Here is a 17,275-nt window from a genome sequence, read left to right on the forward strand (position 1 = left end):
GATTGCTCCATACTGAGACCCAAGGGAATTCACAAAGTCTGGATGCTTCTAGAAGAAGCACTGGAAATAGATGCTAAAGAGACAAATACTGTCTTTAAGAGTTCTATAATTGCCATTGGAAAATGGGAGGGGACACTAGGGTCGCAGCTTGGTTGGTAGAATGCTTGTCTTGCAGGCAGGAAGCCATGTGTGATTTAAAGTCATCTTCAGCTACATAGTGAGGTTGAGATCCGCCTGGACTACTTGAGACTCAAGAGAACAGAGACAGAGTTCCAACGCAAATACCGCTTTGTGTAACTCTTACATGTAGGCATAAGACCTTGGGTTGGATCTGTGGCCTGACAGTGGGAAGGAGAAGAGAAAGAAAGGTACTGTCATTTATTGTCTCTGATATGGGGCCATCGCTGAGAAAGTTCTAGATTATTACCACAGATTTTAGTTGCCTTATTGCTTCAAAGTCAGAATTGTATTATGGCATCTTAGGAATGAAAGTGTTGGTGCAGTCCCATGGTCTCCAGAGAACTCTCCAGCCCACAGGCACCCTAGCACTCCCAGGATCTTAGGAATCAAAGTGTTATTTATTCTGGCAGTGTTGGAAGCAGGATGAGGTTTGATCTTGTGAGCTAAATGGCTTTTCTTTCAGTGATGAGGGAAAGTGACAGATTTCCTATATGGGACCTGAAGTCGGAGGAGTGCATGTGACATTTGGTTAGCTACATGTAATATGTGAGTTCAAGTGGGAATTTAGAACTCGGGCCAGAGGCTAGGTGTAACTCTTAGTATTGGGAGCTGAGGGATTTAGAAGCAAGGTAGAACACCAGTCATGAGTTCTGATTCCCCTGATAAGTTGCCCCCACCCTCGGACACAGACCAGGTGATGGGCGTGTTACATTCTTTAGATGGTCAGGTGGTCTCGAATATGCACTTCTCTCTCTCTCTCTCTCTGTCTCTCTCTCTCTCTCTCTCTTCACAGGACAGCAGCACCTTTTAGAGAGTCATATCCTCTTTATTTCTTTTCTAAAAATCATATAATTCTTTTGGCTTTTTCTCCCTTCTCTGTATATACTCACTGTGCTTTTTATTATTATTATTATTTTCCCAGCCTTCCAACATATTCTTCACAATGGATGATGTGGTCAAGGTTGGGGACTTTGGACTGGTGACTGCTATGGACCAAGATGAAGAAGAGCAGACTGTACTGACTCCAATGCCAGCCTATGCTACGCACACGGGACAAGTAGGGACCAAGCTATACATGAGCCCAGAGCAGGTGAGTCTTTCCGACTTTAGATAGTTAGGCAGTGCCTAATGAGGCTTTTCCCATGGTCTTGGTACAGTGCCCAGCCATACATAGCCTGAAAATTATGAAAGCAATTCTGCCCCAGTGAGAAAATACAACCATGAAACATGCTGTCACCTCTGAACCAGACCTAAAAAGAGACTTTGAGAGCCACACATTGTGGCTCATGGCAGTAATGCAAGGAGTCGGGAGGCTGGAGCAGGAGGATTGCCATGAGTTCAGATCCAGCCTAGGTTACAAAATGAGGCCTGTCTCAAAAACCCAAAGAGAAAAAAAGATGGGATGTGGGTAAGGAAACACACAGATCACGTAACACATCGACAGTGTGTTAATAAAGAAATGAAAAATACTGAAATTTATAGAAGTTTTCAAATTTCTATTTGGACTTAAGTGTGTTTCTGTTTGTTCTGGTTCTGAGGCAGGGTCTCTTGTAGCTTGGCCCTTGAACCCTCCACCCCCTGCTTCTGTTTCATACCTTTGTTTGTTATGTGAGACTTCTCTGCTTCTCTGCGTAAGAATGGTTGTGGGTTTTGCTCAGGGGGAGGAGAGGAGCCACAGGGTAGCAAGCAAACCTACAATAAAACAGCATCTCCAGATTGATTTTAATAGTTTAAAATAAAAGCAATTAAGTTTCTCTAGCAAATCTACTTAAGAGGAAGAGAAAAAAAATTAAAAGGTTGCTGCAGAGATTTAGGAGTCACAGAGAAAGAGAGAAATCAGGTGGCCTAAGTAATTGGGTTGGCTTTCTCAGTGATGGAGTTAAGACTTAGTGAAGGAAAAATAAAAATGTTCTAAGTAGGCAGAGGCAGGCGGATTTCTGAGTTTGAGGCCAGCCTGGTCTACAGTGTGAGTTCCAGGACCGCCAGGCTACACAGAGAAGCCCTGTCTCAGGGGGAAAAAAATAGATTCAAACCATTATTTTCCTTGAAAACTACTTCTAACTACATTATGCAGTGCATAGTGATTAAAATACAACTAGAATTCCCATTTCCCAACCCCATCTCAAACCAGGGATCTGCAGTCTCAACTTTTTTTTTTCCTTTTCTTTTCTTTTTTTTTTGAGACAGGGTTACTCTGTGTAGCCCTGGCTGTCCTGGAACTCACTTTGTAGACCAGGCTGGCCTCGAACTCACAGACATCCAGCTGCCTCTGCCTCCTGAGTGCTGGGATTAAAGGCGTGTGCTAGCACTTGCTTTCACTTTTAACAAAGTTCACCTTTTCGGCCTTCAGATGTAGTTGGTGCCAGGCATACTCTAGCTACTGCCTGTCCTGCTGCCCTCTCGTGGGATACGCAACGAACTGCTCTTCAAAGCTCAATAAAAGGTCTCTTCAAGTAGCTCAGTCTCCACAAATTCATGCAATCAAAATAAATATGTGGGGGCTGGGGAGATGGCTTAGCCATTGAGAGCACTGGCTGCTCTTCCAAAGGACCCTGGTTCAATTCCCAGCATCTGCATGGCAGCTTACAGCTATAACTCCAATTCCAGGGTATCTGACACAAACACACATGCAGGCAAAACACCAATGAACATAAAATAAAAATCCAAAACTTTTAAGTCTCAATTTTTACAATCCAGTAACATGTTAATAATTCTTTCTCCTTATATATTAATCTTTCTTCTTTAAAAGGAATGGGAAAATATAGGAATATATAATAAAGAAAAAGGCGTTTACCAAAAATAAGTATAAAATTTCCAGCTGTGTACATGCATGCACACATATCTTATATGTAAATATATCTTTTTATATCTTTTAATATTATATATAAATTGTTATGTTGGAAACCAAAGTTGGAATTTTGTTTCATAGTTTTCGATCAGTATTCACATGTGACCATTCATGAGTTCTTGGACATCCTCAGACAGATGTGAAACATACATGCAGTTCAGATTGCTCAATGTTTGTTTTGAACACTAAAGTTAATGTCAGTTTTGCTGGGAGGCCAGTCACTTGGATAATTGGCCCAGCATCTCTGTTACATCTTCATCGACTCTGCCATGGACAGGATTCCATTCATTCAACTGTGAATGAGTCAGTTTACATTGCCCAAATATTGTATGAGGGTATCTTTTTCCCCCGTACCTATGTTGCCAGTGTCCTTGGACATTTTCTTTGAAGGCTTCCCAAGCCACAGAGGGAGGCAAGGGACAGTGCTATAGGTTGCAGTAATCACTTTAGATCATAGTATGGTGGGTACATACCTGATACAGTCAGTGGAACTTTGCACCTGCTATTTTGTGAGCAGAAGCCAGCCTGCATAGAAGGAACCAAAGAGGCAGATAGCTAGAGTGATGTGGAGGAGAGGGGGTGATGGCCTCCGTCCTGTCACCTGTTTCCTCTCCCCCTCCCCCTGGTACAGCAGTTTTGAGGTGAGCCAGTTCCAGGGCTGTTTACCTGTAGTCAAGTAACTGGCCTAAGGAAATGTTCATAAATAAAAGGGCTCTCCCAAGGCTCCAGGACTTCGCTTTGCATTTGAATGGGGCTTTCCTTAATAGAGCAGAGCAGATGTGATTCTTTGCCCTGTGGTATCAGGTATTTATTGAGGGCCTGCTCTGTACTTAGCCCAGTGCTGAATGATGGGAAGGGAACACAAAAGCAGCAGGTCTCTTCCCTGCCAGGACTGGGAAGGCACAAAAAATATGCACATGAAAAATAGGGCTGTGCATGCAGAGCAGTCTGCAATTAAGTGCGTAATGAAGGCTCCCCGGTTGATTAGTGGCTTGCAGTAATGACCGACTTCAGGACTCCGGTGATTAGAAATGAGATTGGCTTCAGATAGTGTCGCTTTGAAAAGCTTCACCTCAGGGGGCCTGAGCGGCCCTTACAGACTCCAGAGCACCAGGCTCCGAGTTTCTGCCCTTCGTGCTGATGCATATCTCTCTGGAGCCTTACCTGGGCTTTCCCTCTGTGATGCTTAGTGCTGTAATTACACCTGCCCACATCGAAAGAGGGCAGGAGAGGGACTTAGAGATTAACTCTTTGCTCATACCCAGAGGTAACTGAATCAGCTCAGGGCCCGTGATGCTGCGTAGGAACTGAGCCATCTCTGTGTGAATACTCTAATGATATGCTCCCTCTGGGGCAATTTTTTTTTTAACATATCTTTATGCTATTTCAGATTCATGGAAACAACTACTCCCATAAAGTGGACATCTTCTCTTTAGGCTTGATTCTGTTTGAACTCCTCTACCCATTCAGCACCCAGATGGAACGAGTCCGGGTAAGTGCGTCTCAGGCACCCATGAGGACGGGCAGAGGGATTACTTACAATTTACAAGAGTTTTTTGGTGGTTACGTTTCTTCTTTTTTAAACTTTTAACTACGCATGTGTGCGCGTGCGGTTGTGTGAGAGTGCAGGTATGCCCTGATGTCGGAGGCTTCAGATGCCCCTGGAGTGGAGTTGCATGCAGTTCTAAGCTGCACAGCTGAACTCTCCAGCGCCATTAAGTTTATTCTCGATGCCATTAGACAGTTAAACTAGGAGCAAAAGGGACCCAGTGAGCAACAGGATTATTCTAGATGTTCTGTTGGTATCAGTTCATCATCACCTTAACAGTAGTTTGCATTTGGCAACCTTGTGACCACTGCAGAGCCAGAGGGAGCTGGGAGGGTAACGTGAGTGAGGGCAGGAAATAGTGCCAGTTGGATGGAGGAAACCCTATGGAGGACAAGTGGTCATGCAGTCACAGACAGATGCTGGCAGATGGCACACGGCTAGGTTTTCCAAACATCATGACCGTAGGTTTTCAGTCAGACAGTACTAGTTGGGTATGGTACTGCAACCTTTAATCCCAGCACTTGGGAGGCGAAGACAGGGCAGATCTCTGTGTGTTGGAGGCTGGCTTGGTAAACAGAGCAGGTTCCAGGCCAGTCAAGGCTACCAGCTACCGAGTGAGCTCTGTCTAAGCAAAATAAGAGATCCACTCAAGCAAAGAATCAAGAATCAAATTTGTGGATTAATCAGTTCATCAAAGACACTGGGAAGAAAGTGAAAAGTTTGGGGCTAGAGAGAAGGCACAGAAAGCCCTTGCTGTTCATTCAGAGGACAGGAGTTCAGTTCCCAGCATCTACATATGGCAAGCAGTTCACAGTTGCTTGTACTCCAGGGACTAATACCTGGGCTGCCTGGGTGCACATGCATACACACACAGGCATGAGCACATAGGCACATTAATAAAAATAAGGAAAGGGAAAAGACAGGCTGGGGTGTTGTCAGTGTACTTATCTAGCATGTGTGAGAAGTGGACATACGACAAAATAAAGCTAAAAGATTAACTTTCTTTCTTTCTAGATTTTAACTGATGTCAGAAATCTCAAGTTTCCTCTACTGTTCACTCAGAAATATCCCCAAGAGGTATGGATAATTTTCAGCTCTTTCTCTAAAATCATCACATTAAGTGCTTAAATTGTTCTTAAGACACCCTGAAACACAAAGGGTCCTTAGCAGTCAATTGGTCAGCTTTGCCTTTTCAGGTGAGACACCCAACATTCTAGATCAATGGCTCGCAACGCCTTTAGACCTAAACAGTTTTCACAGGGGTTGACTAAGATCATTAGAAAACACAGGTATTTACATTATGATTCATAACTGTAGCATAATTAAAGTTATGAAGTAGCAACAAAATAACCTTATGGATGGGGGTCACCACAGCATGGGGAACTGTATGTTAAAGGGTCATAGCATTAGGAAGGCCGAGAGCACTGATCTAGGAGACCAGGTTGTTAGGACTGCCCTGAACCCAGTGGCCTGCAGAGGTCAGGCTGCACCGCCACCTTCCCTGAGGCTGACTTCATAAAGCCCCTCACAGGAGCAGTCTATGTTAACTCCGTGCTGGGATTTGGTCTGAGAGCTCTAAAAATGGCTTATTCTTAAGCAGAGGGAGGCTCCAGGTGCTCTTCAGGCCACACGGGAGGTGGTTTAGGAGATTGGTAGATTAAGCTGGTCCTCGGGTTAAAAAGACATTGTAACATCATTTCTTTTTGTAACTTATTCCTATAGTGTGTGGAGGTCTAAAGCTTAGCACTTTAATGCTTACACATTGATAAATCTTGGCTTTAGAAATGCTTTATTGAGATTATTGTAAATTCACGTGTATTTGTAAAATGAATCTACATTTAAAATCAGGTGACATCTATGCCTCAGGGATGTGATTCTAAAACCTTTCATTTCATTTCATTATAAAAGGCTTTTTACACCCAGATAGCCTCTGTACATTTGCAGCAAAGCTAACGGGCTAAATTCAGCCTGCTGCCTATTTGTAAATTTGTTTGTTTGTTTATTATAGGGGGCGTGTGTGTGTGTGTGTGTGTGTGTGTGTGTGTGTGTGTGTGCGCGCGCGCACGCGCGCGCACAAGCCTGTGCATGTATAGGTGGTATATGCATGTGTGCCTGTGAGGCCCTGCAGAGACCAGGGGAGGAGCAGGTGCCCTGCTGTCAACTCTCCACCTTATTCCTAATTCTCTCACTGAACCTGGAACTCAGCTCGCAGGCAACAAGTCCTAGTGGTCCTCCTGTCTCTGCCTTCTACAATGCTAAATAATATGTGTGCAGGCATGACCACTTTTGTGTGTGTGTGCGTGTGTGTGTTAGGGACGCAAACTTGGGTCCTCAACAAGCATTCTTACCCACTGAGCCACTTCCATGGCCCTTGCTGCCAAGCTTGATGACCTGAGTTGGCGTTTTAGGCCCCATATGATAGAGAGAACTGTACCCCTTAAGTTGTCCTTAAAGTTCCATATATGTACCACGGTGCACACTTACACACACACACACACACACACACACACACACACACACACACACACACACACGCCCCCTATAATAAACAAACAAACAAATTTACAAATAGGCAGCAGGCTGAATTTAGCCCGTTAGCTTTGCTGCAAATGTACAGAGGCTATCTGGGTGTAAAAAGCCTTTTATAATGAAATGAAATGAAAGGTTTTAGAATCACATCCCTGAGGCATAGATGTCACCTGATTTTAAATGTAGATTCATTTTACAAATACACGTGAATTTACAATAATCTCAATAAAGCATTTCTAAAGCCAAGATTTATCAATGTGTAAGCATTAAAGTGCTAAGCTTTAGACCTCCACACACTATAGGAATAAGTTACAAAAAGAAATGATGTTACAATGTCTTTTTAACCCGAGGACCAGCTTAATCTACCAATCTCCTAAACCACCTCCCGTGTGGCCTGAAGAGCACCTGGAGCCTCCCTCTGCTTAAGAATAAGCCATTTTTAGAGCTCTCAGACCAAATCCCAGCACGGAGTTAACATAGACTGCTCCTGTGAGGGGCTTTATGAAGTCAGCCTCAGGGAAGGTGGCGGTGCAGCCTGACCTCTGCAGGCCACTGGGTTCAGGGCAGTCCTAACAACCTGGTCTCCTAGATCAGTGCTCTCGGCCTTCCTAATGCTATGACCCTTTAACATACAGTTCCCCATGCTGTGGCGACCCCCATCCATAAGGTTATTTTGTTGCTACTTCATAACTTTAATTATGCTACAGTTATGAATCATAATGTAAATTCCTGTGTTTTCTAATGATCTTAGTCAACCCCTGTGAAAACTGTTTAGGTCTAAAGGCGTTGCGAGCCATTGATATTTTCTAACACAGCCTAAAACACACACACACACACACACATACACACACACACACACACACACACACACACACACACACACACGATAATAGCTCAGCCATTCTCTATGGCTGCCGTGGGACTTCTGGGAAAGCTGTCTAATCAGATGTGCTTCACACACTAAAACAGTTATGCAGAAGTTTGGCTGCAGCTGAGGGTGTAGATAAAGGCCATTTATGCCTACCTACCACTTGAAGAGAGCCCTGTGTTCCAGCTCCTTTACTGAAGGGGGTGGGGGGAGGGCAGAGAGAGAGAGAATATATGTGTGTGTATTCATGTGCACACGTGTACTCAGTGCTTTTAACACAAAACCATTTTTATGTTTCAGCATATGATGGTTCAAGACATGCTCTCTCCATCCCCCACGGAGCGGCCTGAAGCCACAGACATCATTGAAAATGCCATATTTGAGAACTTGGAGTTTCCCGGGAAAACGGTTCTGAGACAGCGGTCCCGCTCCATGAGTTCATCTGGAACAAAACATTCCAGACAGCCCAGCTGCTCGTACAGCCCACTGCCTGGCAACTAGCCCTCAGCTGCCCTCGAAGGTGGCAGAGCAGGCACCCTGAGGAACATGGCTCTCCACAGCGGTGGACTCAGATTTTATGCTTTGATCAGTTGGACTCGGGACCAATTTTTCTAAGTCAGACTGGATCACGGGCCTAACCCAGTTTGATCTTAACTGAACTTCAAGGAAAGGGCTGTGTAAAGGACACATGAACTTGTTGCTTGTCGGTGTCCCAAGACTAGCTGGTCAGCTTAGAACCTTCACTTTTCACCAGGCGGTAGAAGAGATCCTCAAATGGTCTGAACTGGAAATGTCTTTAAAGCACAAAAGTGTAAAAGACCCTCTCACATGGGAACTACATGTTCTAGAAACGTGCTTTCTAGAGATACAAGGGTGATTTTGGAAGTGGTTGTTATAAAGCTGACTTCATTTTTTTCCCTGGTGAGCCGTGACCCATCTGCACTAATTTGCAAGGCACATAGCACAAGCTGGGTCGCCATTTATGTCGGTAGTGTCATAGTCTGCAGCAGTGAATAGCGTCATTCTTCAGGTGGTCTAGGGAGCGCGAAGAGCTTTTTTGTACTTTTTACCTCCAATAATGGGAAAATGAAGCTTTTAGGTATTGGTCAAAAGATCTGATTTGAGAGTTTTGGGTTTTTTTTTTAAGTGCAGTAGGAAATGGATTATCTATTACAACTAACTTCTTCAATTATGGAATTTTTATCCTAGTAGAATTCTGTCTTAAATGTAATACTACAAGTGGGTACATTCCCCCAAACTGATTATAGATAAGTTTAATCATCTCAACTTGCTAACATGTTTTCATTTTTCCTGTAAATACGTTTATTTTTTATTTATAAAAATTCTGAAATCAATCCATTTGGGTTGGTGGTGTACAGAACGCACGTAAGTGTGATAACTATTATGACTTCTTTCAAGTCTAAATGATTTAATAAAAAAATTTTAAATTATACTTAATAGTTGACTCTTATTTTAGAAAGTTTTTTTCCTTTTGGGGGGCTTGTTTGTTTTGTTTGCTTTTAGTTTTTTTTTTTTGTTTGTTTTTTTCAAGACACGATTTCTCTGTGTCGTCTTGGCCATCCTGGCACTCCGCCTCATTTATCAGACTGCCTCAGACTGAAGGATCTGCCTGCATTTGCCTCCCTAGTGCTATGATGAAAGGTGTGTACCAGCATGGCCTGACTTTAGAAAGTTTTTAAAGGATGGTCTTCTAACTTACAAAATGGGATCATAGAACTCTGAAAGGCTATACCCCTTCCTCTCAAGTCAAGGTATTCCTTGTTTTTTTATGTTTTTTATTTTTACATATGTGTCTGTATGTGTGTTTATCTGCCATATGTGCACAGGTAGGTACCAGCGGTGGCTAGAGGAGAGGACATCAGGTCCCCTGGAGCTGGTGGCAAACGGCTGATGTGGGTGCTGGGAACCAAACTCAGGTCCTTTGAAAGAGCAGCAAATGCTCTTAACTGCTGAGCTCTGTATCCTACACCGCTTTGACTCCAGGAGACATCTGGATTCGCTAATGGAAGGCACAGATGCCCTCTGGTTATATCTTTGTTGCCCTTGCTCTTTCTGGGTAGTTCCCTAGTCTTTGCTGCCCAAGATGCTTCTGAGCAGCCCTTCCGGGGGCCACATTCCTTCTCACCTACATTTCGGATGATTTTCCTCCTTCAGCTCAAAATCTGATCCATCTCCGTCCGAATCACGGTGCTTCTCTGTCTCCCTTTTTCCAGTTCCTAGCCTGTGCAAATCTAAAGGTCCCACCCCATCTCCCTCTGCCCAGCCATTGGCTACTAAGCAGTTCTTTATTACCAATCAGAGCCAGCTGGGGGCAGACGTCCTTTAGCCTACTTGTGGGGGACACTGCAAACGGGCCTCTTGGGTAACACAACTAGTAAGAGAACACCAGACACTACAGAGCTCTCTTTCCAGCTCCATGAAAACTTACTCGTAAACTTATCCAAGGCAAGTTCACCAGACTCACAATCAATGATAGCTTCTGGGCCCCACCCCATGCCAAGGACTGGGAATACAGAGGACCATGCCCCGTAGTGAAAGATCACAGAAAAACGGAAGATGATATTGCTAGTTAGGTCCATCAGCGTAGCCCTAAGGGGCCTAATTCCCAACTATGCCTGTCCTTACTTTTCCTTTTCCTGTTGATGAGATACATACTTCTTGAAATACTCAAGACTAAAGCAAACTCCAGGAAGTATGGAGAAACTGGCTCACAGTCCCAAGGAACAATCCACCATAGTGGTGAAATCAAGTCATCGGAGTGTTCGATAGCTGGTCCCATCACATCCACATCAGAAAGCAGAAAGGAAGACATGGGTGCTGGGGCCCAGCTTGCTGCCTCTGTTATGCCCACCATGAAGTGAGTAGTTATGCTTGATCTCTGCCATGGTGTTCTATCCACAGCAATGGGACTAAGTGACTACAGACCAACATCATGAGGCAAATCGTGCCCCTTTTATGTTTCTCAGTTACTTTGTCACAATGAAGAAAAGGCTGTGCTTCCCATCTTACAAACAGTTCAGTCTCCACACAGTCAGGAGCAGCTTGCGACATGAGAAAATGCTTCCAAGGTGTCCGGATCGTATTAGACTCACACCTAACCTAACGGCAGGCAGGCCTGCTCAAGGTTCTCCTGGCTCCTGGGAAGCCTGACCCAGCTGCTGCTTCCTATTCTGTTTTCATGCCAGTCAGGGAACTAGTTTGTTTCTTCCCGGTCTACTCCACGCATGCCCTTGATCTCACAACAGCTGGGAACTAGCTATCCAAAGCCCAGTGACCACCATCCTACTCATGGCCAAACTCCCACGCAGAAAGGTCTCATGATTTACCCAAGATCATAAAACCAGGGCAGGTCCGGATCAAAACCCAGACATTCTGATTTCCAGTCAGCAATTTGTCCACTCCCCTGTTCTAAATTGCCTGTGGTTACAAATTCTCACCTGTTATAATCAGGCCTTGTGTCATTTTAATCCTGGAATGCCTTTGCTGAGCACCTTCGGAGTCAAAGAGTGGGACAGTTGAGGAAACAGACCAGCAACACTTAGCAGGTTCACAATGGTGGCCAGAAGTAGTCTAGAGGTGGAGCCCTCTGACTCCAGATTCTCTCTCACTTAAAGCACAATTGCTTTCCAGCCAGAGGCAGACACCCAGACATACACGTGGGAATACAGACAGAGAGACAGAGACAGAGAGAGACAGAGAGAACAAGCAATTTAGCTCTTTGCACTAATGACTAGGCTTAAGTCAGTCTGCAGATTAACTATCACGGGTCAGCTATCTCTGTTAGTCACTGGGGTCTCCAAAGGGAAGGCCTTCCTTACCACCCACCACACCACCCTACAGTACTGCATGGAGTAGTCCTGGCTGCATACATAGTGAAGATTGTAGTGTGGGGTTTTAGCTACACTGCTTTGGCTGCCAGCGGGTTGCACTCACACACAGGAGCTATCTGGATTTGAGAATGGCGGACACACACACATGCCAGTTAATTTTAAAATGCCTTGGCTACCTCAAAGGTTGGGCACTCCTAAACCTTCCCCTGCGACCCCAGGAAGAGTTACCACTGAGGTCTGGACAGTAGTGGTGAGGAGGGCATGATGCCTGCGTTTCTAGAGTAAGTCTTCCACAGGAGGATGCCATTTGGAATCCACTGGAGGGTGTCATTTGGAAACAGACACCAGAAGCTGCTTCTGCTAAAACCACTGAAAGCTGAAGGCATAGAGAGAAGTCATCATCCTTAGCCCCGCCATTGGGTCACCGAGAATTCTAGAAAGAGCAGCAGCTGCAAGGACAGATCCTCCACTGCACACCACACCTGAGACATTATCTAAACCATAAACCTCCGGACTTGAGGGGTCGCTGGATGGTGGCCTCCTCCCAATGTCACCACACTGAATAAATCTCCTTGCTCTCTCTACTTCACATTATTGATCCTTTTTAAACTTGTTTTCGCATTTTACTATGGGAGCAGGGAATCAGTTTTCTCTTTCTACCATGTGGGTCCCCCGAATCAAATTCAGGTCATCAGGCTTGGTGGCAAACATCCTTACCTACTTTAGACCTATTTTACACTATCCATTACTCAACTCTAATTGGAACCTGTAGTCTAGCCTACCCTCTTAAGACTGCCCAAGGCCAGGCTTCAATACTAAGAATACCTATGATGGTTTGGAGACACAAAGAATGGTAGCCTTGCTCTATAGCCCAGGCTAGCTCCAACTTTCAATCTTCTCTCTGCTTATTGAATACCAGAATTACAGGTATGCACTGTTATGTCTGGTCAAAGTATTCCCTTAGTAAAAGACAGTCTCACAGTTTGGGGGTGGGGGGTGGGGGCGAGGAATGGGATTTGGCTGGCAGATGGGAAGCTGTCAGAAGTTTCTACGCTGGAGACTGGAGACTGAAGTTTCTACGAGGAGCAATTTTAAGGTCACCATGGTGAATAAAGAAGTGGGTTAAGCCGGGCGTGGTGGTGCACACCTTTAATCCCAGCACTCGGGAGGCAGAGGCAGGCGGATTTCTGAGTTCGGGGCCAGCCTGGTCTACAAAGTGAGTTCTAGGACAGCCAGGGCTATACATGGAAACCCTGTCTGGGGGGGGGGGGGGGGAGAAGTGGGTTGATGAGAGGGAGAGAGAGTTCCAGATAGGAAGCCAGCAGGAGGCCACTACCTTAACCTACTCAGGAAAAGGCCAGAGAGCCTAAGCCAGGGAGCAGGAGCTGAGAGATCTCTGTCCAGTAGCTAAGGGAGTAAAGGCCCCAGCACCCCAAGGCAGAGGGGCTCTGTTACCACTGCTCTTCATGTTCAGTTAGGAGGGACTTCATGGGTGGGGTGGTGGTTGCAGGAGGGGTGTATCATTTTGGAATTACTCACTGCCTTCTTAAGTGATTTTATCTTTTATTTATTTATTTATTTATTTATTTATTTCTATTGTTTGGGCTGGCAAGATGGCTCAGTGGGAAAAGGCACCTGCTGCCCAGAGTTTGATCCCTGGGTTACGAGTATTAGCAGGAAAACTCCAACTCCATCAAGTTATCTTCAGACCTCCGTACACACACACTGTGGCATGTGCCCACCCTTCACCCCCACAATAAATATATTGCTTTCTTTTATTCTGTATTATGGACACAGTTTCTATGTGTATTTCTGGCTGTCCTAGAACTTGGTCTGTAGACCAGGTTTCTGCCACCCAAGTGTTGAGCTTAAGTGTGCCACCATTGCCCAGCAATAAATACAATTTTTAAAAATAAATTTTCCATGTGCATATGTTTATGTGTGGATGCAAATGGATGTGTGGCGTGTGCGGTTCTCTTGCTTGGCAGCAAGCACTTTAGGTGCTGGGCTATCTATCTCATCGTGGGCTCCAAGGTCTGCCCGAAGTTAGCTTTAAAATTGTGCCGAGACACTATCCTGAGAGATGACTGCAACTTTGGTCAAAATATCCTTCTTGTAAGTCCCAAGGGCATAGAGAGAAACCAGAGTTGCAAGATGTAGCAAGCCCAGGGCTCTGGGGCCTCCCAGCAGGAACCTGACAGTGTTCAGCTACTCAGAATTGGAAGCTAAGGGGAAGGGGTGACACCGAGATGTAACTTAGGACAATACGGACTCATCTCTTCAAGGATCTTCTAAAGAATTACTCAATAGCTGGATAAAAGGGGACATTCACACTGTGGGTAGTGTGTCTAAGGAGTCAAGAAGCAGACATGGAATTTTTAAATGGTACTTTAGGAAGATAAACGGCAAATACAAGTTTCCGGGAGGTGGAAGGTTGTGATAGCAACAAATCAAAACAGTTTCCTGCAGATGAATTGTTGTCATGGCTATAGAGTGTCTATACAAGCCATTCCTAAACTTCGCCTTGGGGTGAACTGCTTTTCAAAAATATAATAGTTTTCAGACCACCTCGTGTTCTACCACCTGCCAATCGTGGGAACTGAACAAAAGGACAAAACTAGGACCGGGTGTTTTCACACCTTGAATCCAAGCATTTGGGAGGTAGAGGCAGGAGGTCGGAATCTTATTATTTATTTACTTACTTACTTACTAACAGAAAGGAGTCTTACTATGTATGTCTGGTTGGCTGACCTGGAACTCAGTATGAAGACCACGCTGGCCTCAACCTCACCTGCTTCTGCTGGGATTGGTTCTACATGCCACTGAAAGAAGGTTCAGAAATGTAAAGCCAGTTTCGGTTCCATAAAAATTTCTGAGGCCAGCTAGAGCCTGTCTGTCTCAAAAAACACAGCACACACACACACACACACACACACACACACACACACACACACACACGAAGAAAGGAAATATTTACAATATCTTAAGGGATCTCAGATTTGTACTCTTTTATAGAATTTGACATGACCTTTAATTTTACTAGGTCCTTGGTAAAAACAATTATTTTCCGTTGCTGTTTTTCATGCCAGGGAACAAGATCACATAGCTAACAGAATTGCAGTAGCTTTTAATAATAACCCACCTGCCTCTCAGGCCACCCATATTTGCATAACAAGTCCCTGTCTTGCTTCTCAAAATCCCTGAAGGCTCCCCCCCCATCCTGTCCCCCGTCCCCCCCCCCCCCCCCCCGTCCCGTCCCGTCCCGTCCCGTCCCGTCCCCCAGGAGTGACTGGTGACAGGACAGTGTCTTCTGGAATCACAGCTTCTGGATTCTTGTTTACAACTGTCTTTCAGCTCTCTAATCTATATCTACTGCAGATAACATAGTGTGAAGACTTAAATAAGAGATGCGACTTGTGTTGCAGGATCTCATACAAACCTGGGGTTCAAGAGAATGAAGTCGGGGTTTACTTCCCTCAGCTCGAATGTGAGTACATTCCCCCTGGATTCACGTGGAGATCTGATGGCTAGACTGTAGATTAAAGAGCCATCCCACCTCACCGCACCCCCAAGAAAACCTCTGCACATCTGCAGAACTCTGAGAGTCCTTCCCTCTGGTTGGATAGAAAGGTAGAAAGAGAACGGCTCCCTTTGATGAGTCTCAGGTTTCCACGTGGGTGAAAACGGAAGAGGCAGGAAAGAGAAAGAACACAGACTTGCAAAGACCAGGCGACTTTGGTGGGACGATTGTGGGACACTTCTTTAATCCCAATGCTCAGGAAGTAGTTTCCAACCAATCTTGATCAATTCTAGACCAGTCTGGTCTATATAGTGAGTTCCCAGCCAGCAAGAGCTGTTAGTGAAACCCTGTCTCAACAAACAAGTTAAACCCAGCCTATTAAAACCTGCTACAAAGAACGCCAGGTGAGATGGTATGCACCATCAGTATGCACTGCCAGGCAGGCACTAGCATCCAGGATTAGATGCCACCAACCTATTATGCATACGGTTGTGATTGAAGTAGCCAAGAACTGTCCTTGAAGAAACGAGGGGAGACATGGAGGAGGACAGAAACAGGGATAGAAACTTCCCTTCAGTTCCTATTAGATAGAGGAGGGTTTGGGTTGGGATAGTGTTGTGGGAAAGGGGCTGGGATTATCTCCTTCCTTCCAGGACTTTGACCTTAGACTGCGGAGCACCCCCGGAGGCGGGGCATAGCAAATTTGTGAGTCAGTCACAACCAACCCACCCATCCCCATCTGAGTCTGCCTGGAGTCGGGGCACAGCGTGGCCCCTGAGTTTGCAAAGACCTTAAAAAAAAAAAAAAAGGAATGCTATATCGATTTTACTAGTTATGTCAGGAATCTGGCTCCAGCCCAGCGAGGAGTGGCGCCAGGAATTGTTGGTGTAAAGAGCCGCGGGGAAGGGAACTAAAAAACCCAGACTGGGTACCTGGGGATGACAGACTTAGAGGAAAAGGCTAGGACAATGCCCGTTACTGCACCTACGGGATGAGGAAACTCATCCAGGCAACCATGTACAAGCAACCCAATCATTGGAGAAACAGATGCGGGAGGCTGGGCTTGAATACTGTGAGGAGAGTCTGGCAGAGGGACCTGGTGGCAGGTGGGTGCGTGGAGCAGTCAGCCGGTTCCACTAATTACCTCCCTGACGCATACTGCTGAGCTGCCGGTGGGCGGGGCTCCTGGGAGGCTTGCTTTCTTATGTGCGTCCACATAGAAAATCCCATCCTAGGGTACTAGGATGGAATGGATGGAACAGACGGACAGATGGATGGACGGACCAGACAGAAAGAGACAAATAGATGATGCATAGGTAACGTTTGTGAAATCCACTTCTAGTCTCCTTGACAACCTCAGGGGATACTGTGGTTCCTGTTATAGAGCAGCACTCAGAGGTTTATCATGGCTAAGAATGTGCCCGCAACCGGTATACTTCAGACAACAAGAAGGAGCGTTGGAGAGATGGCTCAGAGATTAAGGGCACAGGCTGCTCTTCAGAGGACCCGAGTTCAATTCAAACCACATGGTAGCTCATAACCATCTGTCTCTAATGAGATCCTGTGCCCTCTATATGAGTGAGAGCTTCTGCCCAAACATAAATGCAGGCACAACACTGTATGCATACTAAATAAATACATCTTTAAAAAGAAGGAGGAGAGCCGGGCATGGTGGCGCACACGGGAGGCAGAGGCAGGCGTATTTCTGAGTTCGAGGCCAGCCTGGTCTACAAAGTGAGTTCCAGGACAGCCAGGGCTATACAGAGAAACCCTGTCTTGAAAAACAAAAAACACAAAACAAAAAAAAGAGGACTGAGATTGTCCTCTGACTTCCACATGTGAACATGTGTCACCACTCACACACATACACATCTACATACATTCTATACACACCCCAAAAGGTAGAAAAAATAAAAATGACACCAATTCA

At 45.3% G+C, this 17,275-nt stretch overlaps 1 protein-coding gene across 3 annotated transcripts in view; it reads left to right on the plus strand.

Annotated features, from left to right (window-relative positions):
* The window catches only part of Eif2ak3 (eukaryotic translation initiation factor 2 alpha kinase 3), a 60,758-nt gene extending 51,330 nt beyond the window's left edge, over nucleotides 1–9,428 (plus strand). For 2 of the 3 annotated variants that reach the window (XM_011241202.3, XM_006505501.2), the window contains exons 14-17: nucleotides 1,103–1,270; nucleotides 4,419–4,520; nucleotides 5,592–5,654; nucleotides 8,275–9,427. In XM_011241202.3, the coding sequence (XP_011239504.1) occupies nucleotides 1,103–1,270; nucleotides 4,419–4,520; nucleotides 5,592–5,654; nucleotides 8,275–8,475 (534 nt within the window). In that variant the 3' untranslated portion in view covers nucleotides 8,476–9,427. Of the gene's footprint in view, nucleotides 1–1,102; nucleotides 1,271–4,418; nucleotides 4,521–5,591; nucleotides 5,655–8,274 lie in introns of all 3 variants that reach the window. The other variant, NM_010121.3, reaches the window with a different exon arrangement.
* The last annotated feature ends 7,847 nt before the right edge of the window (nucleotides 9,429–17,275 follow it).

The sequence above is a fragment of the Mus musculus genome, chromosome 6 (genome assembly GCF_000001635.26).
Source record: "Mus musculus strain C57BL/6J chromosome 6, GRCm38.p6 C57BL/6J".
In the NCBI taxonomy this organism is placed as follows: domain Eukaryota; kingdom Metazoa; phylum Chordata; class Mammalia; order Rodentia; family Muridae; genus Mus; species Mus musculus.